Source organism: Telmatherina bonti (genome assembly GCF_933228915.1).
Source record: "Telmatherina bonti genome assembly, chromosome: 9".
NCBI lineage: Eukaryota > Metazoa > Chordata > Actinopteri > Atheriniformes > Telmatherinidae > Telmatherina > Telmatherina bonti.
Window position 1 is genome coordinate 24,316,638 of NC_136627.1, and position 13,842 is coordinate 24,330,479.

The window sequence follows — 13,842 nt, forward strand, 5'->3', positions numbered from 1 at the left end:
CTATCTTTAAGAAGACAAAGTGCTTTTCCATCAGATTAACTGGTTAAATAACCAATAAGGCTGATATGGCTTTTTTTTTTTTTTTTTTTTACCTCCACAGGACCAAAGAAAAAATATTCATTTAGAGTTCACACATTTTTTGTACAGCTCTTCATCTTGTATAGTAACTTTAAGAGATTTAACTTCATGTGTCCTCCATACAAGAGTACCCATCTCACCCGGCCGAACAGCAACAACCCAGCAGAGATAAGTCTTTGGTATCTGATAAACCAGTTCAGTTGAGTTTGTCTCACCAGTCTTACACATGTGCTCGTTTCTCATTGGTTCTGATTAGACATCCACCACCGTTGTCTTTATGCTTAGAAGCCCAGGTACTCAGCCAGAAACACAGCCATGATCTTTGTGAGGTTCTCCACAGTCGGACGGTGCATGTTCTCCTCTGTGTCGTCCAGTGTGTGCCAGAACTGAGGGAAGGGAGTCGCGATGACATGCAGCACAGGGACTCCTGTAAAGTAAAAAAAAAATAAAAATAAATAAATAAATAAAAAGATGGCATCAAAGATGACAAACAGCTTGTGTTACACAGTATACTTACACACACCCTCTGTCTGTAGGAGCAAATAGTTTTTATTTCTTATCAAAAATAAACTAAGAATCTACCTGAAGATATGCTGTATACACTCAAACAAGTGCACATTTTATTTGTTTATTTTACACAGGATCGCCATTTGATGCTGCCAAGCCAGCAGCGAGTCTTCCTGGGTTCTACTTATAAAGCAGTAATACAAGAAATTACCTGTAGATAAATCATTAATGATTCAATTTATCTCCCACAACTCAAAAACCCCAACCCACCCCATACTCTGTGTAACCCCAAACACTACAGCAAGGGAATCAAACTCCTGTCCTTAAAAAGCCGTTATCTGGTAGGTTTTTGTGGTTTCCCTGCTCAAACACACCTGATTCAGATCAAATGGATCCAATAGCTTATTGTCAACCTATTCATTTATTTTGGTCAGATGTGTTGGAGCATAGAGACAACAAAAACCTGCAGGATACTGACCCTCGAGGTCAGCAGTTTGACATGCGGATTAGGAATAAAATACAATAAAAGATAAAATTGTTTGAAGTGAAAAACACCCCGTCAACTGCTGATAAAAAAAATTATTATGTTGTTGCTCACCTTTGTGAAGGAAGGGGATGTGGTCATCTTGCACAGGTCCAAGGTAAACATCCTTCCTGAAGTATGTCTGCTCTGAGGGGTGTGACATCAGCAGACCCTGTCGATGGAGTCTCTTCTCTGAGAATGAAGAGAGAGGGCTGAGCCTTAAATAACAGGAAGGATGTGAAATATTTATGATAAAGTTAAAGCCTGATGGAGTTTACCTGCAGCAATCAGACGGTCAAACCAGCGTGCCGTGTTATCGAAGTGATTTGCAATCAGCGGATCTGGACCACCGAGCAGATCCAACAACACAAAGAGATCCTGGAGAAAGAATTTGAAGTAGTATGTTAGATTTAATAAGGCTCCTACCAGAAAAAGGCTTAAGCGACCCAGTTGAACTGTTTTAGAATTTAATTTTCTCCACTAAAAGAGTCCGATTAGCAGAAGCAATAAAACTCTAAAGCATTAAAACTAGTAGGATGCTTGATAAGTTAACACCTGAGGCTGTAGTAAACACATACATGTTTTATGCTGTTAAGCTGAAAGTTCACATCAGCATGTTTGCTCCATTTACCTTCTGTTTAAATGTATGGAAATTTGCCATTTTTTCTGCATTTTCTTACTTATTTTAATGTAACACCTGACGAAACTTCAGTCAGAGGAATCTAAGTATTTTTATTCTACTGACATTCTTCAGGGATTCACACATGCTGACTGATTCTCATGAAACAAGCTTAGGATTATTATAAGTGTCTGTGTGTGTGTGTGTGTGTGTGTGTGTGTGTGTGTTATTTAAATAAAAAAAGACATTTGCTATTAACCGATGGAAACATGGTTGATATTTAAAATATCGTATTTCACCGCTAGAGGGCGCCATAAATGCAAATAATGCACAGTAGAGTTCATCTGCCAAATTTGGAAACTAAATTGAAAAATTACTGATTACAACAAGATGATTTTTCATCGATAATTCACCCTGCAAACATACAGATAACTAAATACATCATTAAAATGGGCTTCACAAGTCTTTGCCTTTGGTCAGTTCAGTACTTTCCATTGCAACATTTTCAACAAATGCCTGATAAATCAACATCTAAATACTTTCATTACACTACATATCTACATTTGAAATGTTCAGATGAATCTGCAGCTTTTCTTTTCATTTGTATTTTTTCTGTTTTTGCGTAATAAGACATCTCAGCAGGAAACCTCATCAAAATATTTAACAGTACACACAAAAACAGCAGAATTGTGCCCTGATAAAAAAAACCCTAACAACTGTTTTTGACTCTTGCAAACCTTTTCAGTTTTATTAGAAAATACTGTATCTCTATTTTTGCTTCTTAATCCATTGAATATTACATTTTCATAAAGTTCAATAAATGCTTGAAATCTAAGTTTGTGGCTATATTTAATAAACTTATGAATTGTCATGTACATCTAGCTCAAGTTGTAGTGGATGACCACAGTGAGTGTGTCTGCAGTGTCCTCACCACAGCTTGGAGCATGGTGATGTGTGAGGGGGCTGAAGGATGAGGCGTGTTCGCCATGAGCTCTGCTAGGTGACGAGAGCCATACAGCGAGTCTGTGGCTGTCCATTCTTCAAATGACTCCTCGCCATCAAAAAACACAAGCTGAAGAGAGACTGGAAGTTTCTGAAAGCAAATAAGCAAGATAATAAAGATCAGACTCTAATTTTATTGCAAAATTTCGTGTGTGATCAATTTAAGCTTAAATTTAAGCTTAAAAGGCAGAAACCAAGGCCAGTTTTCTTATTCTGCAGTACTGTCGCAGTGTGAATTCTTACAGCAACTACGTACTGTAAATCACAGCCTCTAGAGATAGTGTTATATACAGATGACTGCTGCACTAGAGTCAGCATTTTCTTTCCTACACTGCAGCCTCAGAGGCAAAGCCATGAAAGGGGAGCAAAAAGGGGGGGGGGGGGGGGGAGAAAACTACTGTCAGCATCTCACATCTTAACACCTCACTATAGGCAAAAAATGTATCACATATATAAGAACACAATCTAACAACGTCTGCTCCAGCTGCAGTCTGTGCAGGACTTCCACACACCTGCTGTTTGAATGACCTGAGCTGCGAATCCAGAGAGGTAGCGAGCTCCAGGATCATAGCACAAGGCACTGCAGAGTCACTGGCCCCCAGAAACACCCTTTCTGAGGCCTGTGGGTCTGGAGGCAGGACTTTTGAATCATAGTGGCAGGCCAGGAAGAGCTTTCGTGGAGCGGTGGGGTCCAGAGTGGCAACGACGTTGGTGAAGGTGACCTGGCCACGAGGCGTTGGAGACTGGAAAGAGTCCAGGTCTATGGACCAGCCAGCAGACAGTGAAGACAGGGTGGAGGTGATGTGCTAAACCAGAAAAGAGGACAGAGTAAAAAAAAAAAAGTAAATAAAATAAATAAACAAATGGGGTTTATTTTAAACGGGGGAATCTATGAATAATATTCTCCCCGTGTATGCGGGTACTCCGTACATCCTCCCACCATCCAAAGACATGCATGTTAGGTAATTTGTTTACTCTAAATTGCCCACAGGTGTGAGTGTGAATGGTTGTTTATCTCTGTCTGGCCAGCTGTCCAGGGTGTACCCTGCCTTTCGCCCCAAAGACTGCTGGGATAGGCTCCAGCTTCCTCGCAACCCTTCTTTGGACTAAGCGGTTAGGATAATGAATGTATGACTCTATTAATATTTACACACACCTGCTGTACAGCCAGACTGCCTTGTGTCCCTGGGAGCCTCTCTATGAGGATCGGACGCAGGTGAGTCTCCCACAAGCGAGTAATATCCACCTGAGAGGCCAGACGGCGGATTTGAGCTGGAGACAACTTACTGGGTTTGTGGGACAGCTGGAGGAGAGAAAAGATCAGATATTAGAATTAGATGGAGGAATAAGAATCTGTTTGAACACAAAAGTCTGAAAAAAGTGAGAAAAGATGAAAAATGTTAAAGTTGTTTAAGGGTCAGGCTTGAGGTTCTTAGAGGTACCCAGAACAAACGTCACATCATCTCTAAAAGAATACGGTCATTTTTTATTTTGATATGATCACTGTTACATCAGTCTATTTAGGAGTTTTTCCTCCTTTACACCCCCAAAATAATGGGTTTTTTTTTTAGTTTTTTTTTTAATTTTATTTTTTTATTCCATTTAAGCTTTCCTTGTCTAAGTACTAAGAAAAAATATCTAAAACTGTTTGCCAGATGAAACATACATCTTTAGTATGTCATCCCGAGGCTGCAGTAAATCATTCTCTCATTTTACCCAGACTGTTGTGGAAATATTGTACTTCTCATCCAAAAGATTCTGAATGAATGATCGGGGTGTTTTGGGCTTATAAACTGTTGGGTCATTCACTCTTTAAGAGGCATATGTGTCACTGACCTGCTCAAGCAGGCAGTTTGTTTAGACAATTGTGACCTGGAAGTTGTCTCCCTATCTGAGCAACATATTTAGGTCACGAGATCCAAGGGATGAAGGATTGTGAAATGTCAAGTAAACAGTAAATCTAATATGACTGCTGTTAAGAACATCATATGAATTTTTTAAAAGGCAAATTTGACAACATTGTAATGTGCCCAGATGTACTTAGGTGTTTTAAATAACTATTTCTTTTTATTTTTCATCTGTTTATTTGTAATAAATGCATCAACTCGGAGACTTCAAGCTGATTTCGAGGATGTTAAATCTGTGTTATACTTGTTAGTTGTTGCTCTTACCCTGTCTTTGGTCAGATCAGCCGCTGGCATGCGGTTCACTTGTCTACCAGTCGTCTCGTTGGACAGGTAGACCCCCAGCACCACCGCAAGCACCAGGACCCCGAGGAGACAGAGCAGCAGTACCCGAGCACGGGGCATCCGCACGCGGTCAAAACAAGGAAAAGAGGCGCCGCCGTTGCTCTGTTGCGCAGGCTTGAACCTCCGGCTGGACCTGGACATGGCTGCAGATGGTGTCTCTACTATCGTGCAGTCAGTCCTAATAACAGCTACGTGTCCAAAGCCAGCTACTTGTAGGTAGGAGGGATATTCACACAGGAAGCGGAGGAAAAACAGGCTCGAGGGAAACATAAGGTGACATCTGCAGCAGCCTGGAGTCTCGCTTCAACACTGAGATCCATCATTAGCTGCTATAAGTCTGCCTGTTGTCTCATATTTAGCTGCCCAGTTCTACGAAAACAGTGTTATCTTTGAGGCTATTTTGGCGGAGTTACAATCCGATATACATCACATTTCCCATTCAACCGGTTTTCTTTTTTAGTTCATCTACTATGTTAAAACTAATATACATTTAATACAGAGAAAATGACGGAAACATGGGACCTGTGCCAGAATTCGTCGTGCTGAAAATGTGTCATGGTCCTCTTACGGCCGCATCCCAGAAAACCCGAAACACAACAAAAACAAACTTAGATTTAATGCAGAAAATTTAACATGTTTTCTTCACGGGACGCCTCGAGTTCATGGCGCTACTTCTTTTACCTTCTGCAAGTGTCTGAAAACAGCTGTACGGCGCGTTACTACCACCTAGCGGCTGGAAGAATATACAACTCTTCACATTTTGACCATAGGCATCATCATATGTACACATGTACATTGATGTACATATGTCATCATATGATGTATATGATGATAGACAATGTCTATCATATGTACATGTGATGTCTATGATTTTGACATAAAACCAAGACGTCTCATGTTATTGAGACACTGTCATTTATCATTGTGGTATACCCACCAAACATTGTTGTTTTTTCTTTCAGTAAAATGTTTGAAATGAAGCGATTACAATTACATGTTTTCTACTCATACTGAACATTGGCATGAAGGAGGAGGATGTTCACTTAAATAATAATCTGGACTTGTCGAGCAGCATTTCCTGTCCAAGAGGAGAGTGCAACATGCTGTCCCTATGTTGCACTGTCCAATGTATGTAGTCACTGCAGTATGCAGTGGTCTGTTTGGGGGTGTGAGAAAGACTAGGAAGATTTAATAAGCAGTGATATAAGAAGGAGATAACGGACATATCATTAAATGGCACTGGTTGACACCCTTGACACCCACCATGGGGGAAAATAACAAAGGAAGAAAAAAAAGTATTTTGTAACCTACTTTTCTGTCCCGCCAAATTTTTAGACCGGAAAAGGAAACAACGTTACTCAGCTATGATAGGTTATCTCCGATGACGTTTTGCACAATCTTGATCCTGATTGGTGAAAGGTCATGTCATTCTGCTCTCTGAGGGATCACGCCCACTGTACATAACCAACATTAGCGGGATTTTCAGGAGTCATTCGCGGCTTCTCCTTCCTAGACCAGGAGAGTTTGTGCTATTTTGCCCCCTTTGCGACTGTGAAGAAGTTTTACTTGTTTTCTCAAGACACAAGTAGCATCCCACTCTGCAAGGATGTATGTTGTCAAGAGAGGTGAGTTGTGTAGAAATAGAGCAGTGTAATTCAGGCCGTGGCTAGCTTGTGTTATTATTGTCTGCAAAATTGATCTTTTATTGTATGATTATTAATTGCCCAACTCCTGTGCTGTTGTGCCTGACTGGTTTATGTGTTAGTTACCGCTAGTTACATGTCGTGTTTGACTAGATGAACTATCGTAAACATGTTAGCTAACATTAGCTGGACTTCTGGAGAAGTAACTTCTAGTTTAAGTTGGTTAACTAGCAGACTAGTCAGGTCTGCAGTGTTTTACTTGTAAGCATGTCATTTCCCAAAAATGATAGTAGTAATAATAATAATCAATATTGATAACCTGCCTAGCATTAATCTAATGTTAACGAGTAGATGCAGCTCTTGAGTGTAATTGGCTTTGTTACAGATGGCGCCAAAAATCAAAGCTAGAACATGCCCACACAAGTCAGCAATGAACCAGGAAGCTGCTGGTTAGTCACTAACTAGTTGTAAAGGAACTAATTATGATTAGCTACATATTCCTGGTGATAAAACAACGTTTGATATGGGCTGCGTGCGTTTGACACATTTGTATGACAGAAACACAATCAGCCAGTCTGAACGCTTCACGTCTGTACTGGGCCAAATAACTTGTTTACTTTGAACACTTAGGTTTTAATGATTTGTAAACATGTCACTTAAGAAAAGCTGCAACATGGAGGCGTTTTAGAACAAGTTGAAATTGTATTTTGAATGTAATGCAACGCATAATAATTTTGTCCTTTTTTTAAAAACTGAGTCGCATTTTCTGGATCGTGTTGTGTAACTTCTAGTTCTCATAAATATATTATTAGATCTTTGATTACTATGTATTAATAATGGAGAAAAGGATATGGCATTGCAACTTACCTCTGGGATTAAAACTGTTTTAAAATTTTAAGTTTGCAGAATTGTTAAGTTTTTTTCTATTACAGTTTTTATGTGGAGAACAGAGATTGGCTTCTTGTTTTTATAATTTCAGCTCAATCAACATTGCATATTTTAGCTGTATTAACAAGTGGTGCAGAGTTCAGTATAGATCAGTCTGATGGATGGACGGACATCTTAAACCAGGTCATGCTGTAGTAACCATCTATAGTTTAAATTTGGTATGGTTGATGGATAATGTCAGCCAAGAATAGCAAGTTGTCAATATTCACACAAAAATAGTAGTTTTGCTGACAACTCTAATTACTTTTCCCTGGTTGGAATCTTTTTTTCCCCCCTCCCCCTCAGATGGACGCCAGGAGCGTGTCATGTTTGATAAAATCACCTCTCGCATCCAGAAGCTCTGCTATGGACTGAACCCCGACTTTGTAGATCCAGCTCAGATTACAATGAAGGTCATAGCGGGGTTGTATAGCGGCGTTACCACCGTGGAGCTCGACACACTTGCAGCTGAGATCTCTGCAACTCTCACAACTAAACACCCCGACTACGCTATTCTCGCTGCCCGAATCGCAGTCTCAAACCTGCACAAAGAGACAAAGAAAGTGTTCAGTGATGTGATGGAGGACCTGTACAACTATGTGAATCCTCTGAACAAACTCCACTCCCCGATGATCTCAAAAGAGACACTCGACATTGTTCTGGAGTACAAAGACCGGCTGAACTCAGCCATAATTTACGACAGGGATTTCTCTTACAACTTCTTCGGCTTCAAGACGCTGGAGCGCTCTTATCTGCTAAAGATCAATGGCAAAGTGGCCGAGCGCCCGCAGCATATGCTAATGAGGGTGTCTGTTGGGATCCATGGAAGAGATATAGATGCAGCCATTGAGACGTATAACTTGCTGTCAGAGAAGTGGTTCACCCACGCTTCTCCCACCCTTTTCAATGCTGGAACCAACCGGCCACAGTTGTCCAGCTGCTTCTTGCTCGCAATGAAAGACGACAGCATTGAAGGCATTTATGACACCCTGAAACAATGCGCCCTCATCTCCAAATCGGCTGGAGGCATCGGTGTGGCGGTCAGCTGCATCAGATCAACAGGGAGCTACATCGCAGGCACCAATGGCAACTCCAACGGGCTTGTCCCCATGCTGAGGGTCTACAACAACACAGCACGCTACGTTGACCAGGGTGGTAATAAGAGACCTGGAGCCTTCGCCATGTACCTGGAGCCCTGGCACTTTGATGTGTTTGACTTCCTGGAGCTGAAGAAGAACACAGGAAAAGAGGAACAGAGAGCCAGAGATCTTTTCTATGCTCTGTGGATCCCAGATCTGTTCATGAAGAGGGTGGAGAGCAACCAAGACTGGTCTCTGATGTGTCCAAATGAGTGTCCTGGCCTGGATGAGTGCTGGGGGGCAGAGTTTGAAGAGCTCTACACTAAGTATGAGAAAGAAGGGAGGGTGAAGCGTGTGGTGAAGGCTCAGCAGCTGTGGTATGCCATCATTGAGTCCCAGACAGAAACGGGTACACCATACATGCTGTACAAAGATGCTTGCAACAGGAAGAGCAACCAGCAGAACCTGGGCACCATTAAATGCAGCAACCTCTGCACAGAAATTGTCGAGTATACCAGCAAAGATGAGGTGGCTGTCTGTAATCTGGCCTCCATCGCTCTCAATATGTATGTCACGCCCGAGCGGACCTATGACTTTAAAAAACTAGCATCTGTGACCAAGGTAATTGTCAAAAACCTGAACAAAATCATTGATATCAATTACTACCCGGTCCCTGAAGCAGAGAGGTCCAACAAGCGCCACAGGCCAATAGGAATCGGCGTGCAGGGATTAGCGGATGCCTTCATCCTGATGCGTTATCCGTTTGAAAGCGCCGAAGCTCAGCTGCTCAACACCCAGATCTTTGAGACCATCTACTATGCTGCTCTAGAGGCAAGTTGTGAGCTGGCCGCCAAGTTTGGCCCCTACGAGACGTACGAAGGCTCCCCCGTCAGCAAGGGCATCCTCCAGTACGACATGTGGGACAAGACGCCGACGGCCCTGTGGGACTGGAAGCTGCTCAAGGAGAAGATTGCCAAAAGCGGTGTGAGGAACAGCCTCCTGCTTGCCCCCATGCCCACAGCCTCCACTGCTCAGATCCTGGGCAACAACGAGTCTATCGAAGCCTACACCAGCAACATCTACACCCGCAGGGTCCTCTCTGGGGAGTTCCAGATCGTTAACCCCCACCTGCTCAAAGACCTGACGGAGAGGGGGCTCTGGAACGAAGACATGAAGAACAAGCTGATCGCCAATAATGGATCAATTCAGGTAATCTGTTGTATCCATGTTACGTGCAGCTGAAGCTGAACGTCTGCCACATGTTGAATTCGGCCATTTTTCCTTTTAAAGCTTGATTAAAAATACAATTTTGGTGCTTTTCCTCCAGAACATCCACGAGATTCCGGATGATTTGAAGGAGCTTTATAAAACCGTTTGGGAAATCTCTCAGAAGACCATACTGAAGATGGCCGCCAACCGCGGCGCCTTCATCGACCAGAGCCAGTCTCTGAACATCCACATCGCAGAGCCAAACTACGGAAAACTAACCAGCATGCACTTCTACGGCTGGAAACAAGTAAGTGAAACCTGCAGGATAAAATAGTCTGAAAGCTGTGAAGGGAAACGCTGAATTCACCGTTTCTGTTGTCAGGGTTTAAAGACGGGAATGTACTACCTGAGGACGAAGCCTGCTGCCAACCCCATCCAGTTCACACTAAACAAGGAGAAGCTGAAGGAGGTGCAGACGAGCAAGGAGTCAGAGGAGATCAAGGAGAGGAACACTGCAGCCATGGTGTGTTCTCTGGAGAACAAAGACGAGTGTCTCATGTGTGGTTCTTAGGCGTTTAACATGTCTGTCAGAATGTCTCAGTTTATACTTGATGATTTTTACTGACTGGGTGCAATCCATCGCACTTGTCACATTGTATAGAATTAATTTTATTAATAAATAAAAATGTTCAAAAACTTCATTAAAAAATTGTTTGAAGTTAAATGATAAAGGTTTACCAGCACATTATTAAATTGTCTGAGACCTGAAGTGAATTGCCTTCAAATTTTCCTGTAGAAAGAATTTTTTTTGGACAAATTATACAAATCCAAATAGTCAATTTACTATAATCCAATGAATTAAAATAGCTGGAGCTTAACATTTTAGGAGTTTTTTTGCTTTGGAGGGTAGTAATATGAAGACATTGGGTTCAGTTTAAGGTGTCAAATTACCTGGAAATATCTTAGGAATCAACTCTGATAAAGGATGTTAAATTCTATAAATGTATCGAAAAGAAGTAATGTTTTTTATAGGATCAAATGAGAATAGCTACCACAACTTCCAAAACATTTTAGTTTTCTTTGTATCAGCTTATTCATGTATGAAAATCCAAGTTGAGTGAGAGTTGTCTGACTAAATAACTCAGAAAAATGTAAGTATAACTTCTGTTATAGCTTGCATTTGCATGTTATATACAGCATTACTGCTAAATGGAAGCAACTCCAGATTCTTGATGCATCTTTTCCTCATTTTTCCCACCGGATTAAAGAAACAATACATACAATATGCCTATACTTTAAAAAAGAATAGTTAACTTTCTACCACGCTGGTGGAAGAAAATCCTGCTTTTAAGCAGAAAACTACATTTCTGATTAGTTACCAAAGTAAAAAACAAACAAATGCTTTGATAGTTATTTTAATTTTTTTTTTTATAAAATAATGAAAACATAATTTACACTTTTAAATGTACAAGTTATTACAACTGAAGGAAAACCTGTACCTCTGCCACAAGCAGAAAGCACCAACAATGAACAAAGAGGAGGGGTGAAAACAAAGTAAAAAGAATCATATAAATCAGTTTTGTACACAAATTAGAGGTAAAACAGCACAGAAAAAAGTACCCTCTTATCACTACTGTCTGCAACAGTGGCCAACATGTTAAAAAATAAATTATAAAATATTAACCTTCTGGGAAAAAAAAACCAAAAAGAAAACCTAGTCATACACAGTTACCATTATAATGCATTACTGTTTTGTTCAGAGGGTGTGTGTGTGTATGCTTTAAATAGCTTAAAACAATATATAATATAAACATGATATATAGATATATATAAAGAAACCTCACCCCTTTACACAGCCAGCTAGAAAGTAAGACTATTTGAAAATCACAGATACATCTCCTAAAGTGTGGGGATGAAAGATCCCACAGAAGTAATATCAGGACTGTCCAACACTGCAAACCTGAAGGACCTGCAGCTGCAGCTCAAACTGGCTGAACCCCAAAGTCCGAACATCTCAAGTACAAGCTGAAATCAAACAGGATGATGAAAGCTGCTTTTTTTCTGAATAATTCACAAGCGAAAAGAAAAAGAGTTGCAGCACTGCAATATGAAGTAGGGTTGGGCAGAACAGATAAAATAAAAACAAAACGAGTCTTCACAGCATTTGCATTTAGTCAACCTGGAAAAATAATTGAGAAACTCTTAAGAGACAAAAGTATCACTTTCAAAAGTTTGTTTTTTGGCCAACCTAATGTACTTTTCCACATTGGTCAATTGAAACTTAATTTTTTTTTATCAGTTTTACAAAGCAGAGATATTAAAGGGATACCTAAAATTGTTTAAGCAGCAGCACAAAATCTCAATCAGAAATTGCATGATACTATCTGTCCCCACTCGACAAGACTGTCATCAACAGCATCTGGAGGAACCTGAGCGCTCTGGAGAATATAAACAGATCCAGTCGGATGAAAAGATAAACTTCCTGATGTTAAGTAGCTGTCTGCAGGACAGCAAGAGATGATCATCGTTTTAAAAAACTTGGAGATAGCTCAGATTTATCCTCGGCAGGGATGGATGTATGGTTCCAAGTACCAGCACTAAAACAGTCACGTGTTTCTGTAGGAAAAAATAGCTATCGTAGACAATATTAAGGAACAGCTGTAGAAATAGTGTTTTGTGTTCACTTGGGTTTATCGCAAAATATAAAAGGACAATTACACACACACATACACACAGGTTCTGAAACAAAAGAGCTTCAGTGATGAATGAATTTCATGGGTGGTAAAAGTTCCTTGAAAGCACATGGAGGTGATGACGGATTCATTTCCATTCAATCGTGAGAAGTTTGACATTTTGAGGAATTACACTTGTTGCCTTGGACAGGAAGCTTGATGTTTGTCCTACATCTACTGGGGGAAATGGGCAGCAGAGCTTCAGTTCAGAATGACTACTGTCCAGTAGTTACAAGGTTTACATTAAAACATCTAGACTGCTTTCATGTCCAAAGATGATGCGAAGAGTGGCGCATGTGCTAAATGATGCTTGTGACAGACCACAAGATCTGGTAACAAAGCTTGTGGGTCACAAAATTTAGTCCAGTGGCAGACCCAGTTTCCAGAAAACCTGCAGATTCCAGTATGTTTACACTGACCAAAAGTTATCTGTATTAAATCCCATTCATTCATTCCAGTCATTCATTTTCTATTCCACTTGGTCCAATTCAGGGTGGCCAGAGCCAATCCCAGCAATTAGCAGGCAAGACGCAGAGTACACCTGGACAGGTTGCCAGTCCATCATGGAGACAAAGAACCATTCACACTCACACACTCCTTGAGAGAATTTAGTGACCAATTAACCTAAAGCACGTCTTAAATGATGGGAGGAAACTCCTAACAGGAACAAGCTCCACACAGAAAGGCTCCTCTAAAACCCCTCCCTGGCCGAGGCCCACACCAGTGACCTTGCTGGGAGGCCGTGGCACTAACTACTACGCCACTGCGCAGGTCACAAACTACTGAGATCCAGCATGTGCAGACATTTTTTGGGCGGTCAAACTTGGTTTCTTTAGCTAAACAACTAACAAGCTGTTTTTTGTCTGATACTACGCTAACACTGCACTATGCTAAAAACCTGTTAAAAGTGGTTTAAGGTGACTTCCAAGGGAAGCGTGTTGCACTCACAAAAGAAATTCTGTCGTAGGACATTATTTTGTGTACTTAAACTCGCTAAAATAGATTAAAATAACGTGTCTGAGAACTTGAAAGAACTTAAATAATTTTTTTGTGTTAATCTGTAAAGACATTTAACGATATAAAGCATGAAAAAAAGTGTATGAAAGTTACGGATTAAATCTCTTTCAAAATGTCAGACTGTAAACAAATACATGCAAAAAACGGGGTTAATGTTGATGCCGCTGCAGCCATGGCAACGTTGCAAATCCTGATTGTTGCTGAAGTTTAATAAATATAATAATAAAATATTTTCCAAAGTACTTTTTAAAAAAATT

The 13,842-nt window shown here is 40.7% G+C and overlaps 2 protein-coding genes across 2 annotated transcripts; one reads left to right on the forward strand and one right to left on the reverse strand.

The window, feature by feature from the left end:
* Window positions 1-359: 359 nt before the first annotated feature.
* On the reverse strand, window positions 360-5,119 carry qpctla (glutaminyl-peptide cyclotransferase-like a; the record flags this gene model as incomplete). The annotated part of the gene is made up of 7 exons (XM_079246600.1): window positions 360-505; window positions 1,184-1,300; window positions 1,387-1,486; window positions 2,659-2,820; window positions 3,242-3,535; window positions 3,886-4,032; window positions 4,901-5,119. The coding sequence occupies 7 exons, from the start codon at window positions 5,117-5,119 to the stop codon at window positions 360-362; spliced, it is 1,185 nt and encodes a 394-aa protein (XP_079102726.1).
* Window positions 5,120-6,462: 1,343 nt separating this feature from the next.
* Window positions 6,463-10,492, forward strand: LOC306760385 (ribonucleoside-diphosphate reductase large subunit). The gene is made up of 4 exons (XM_079246205.1): window positions 6,463-6,603; window positions 7,855-9,836; window positions 9,955-10,143; window positions 10,219-10,492. The coding sequence occupies exons 1-4, from the start codon at window positions 6,585-6,587 to the stop codon at window positions 10,405-10,407; spliced, it is 2,379 nt and encodes a 792-aa protein (XP_079102331.1). The 5' UTR covers window positions 6,463-6,584; the 3' UTR covers window positions 10,408-10,492.
* Window positions 10,493-13,842: the final 3,350 nt, after the last annotated feature.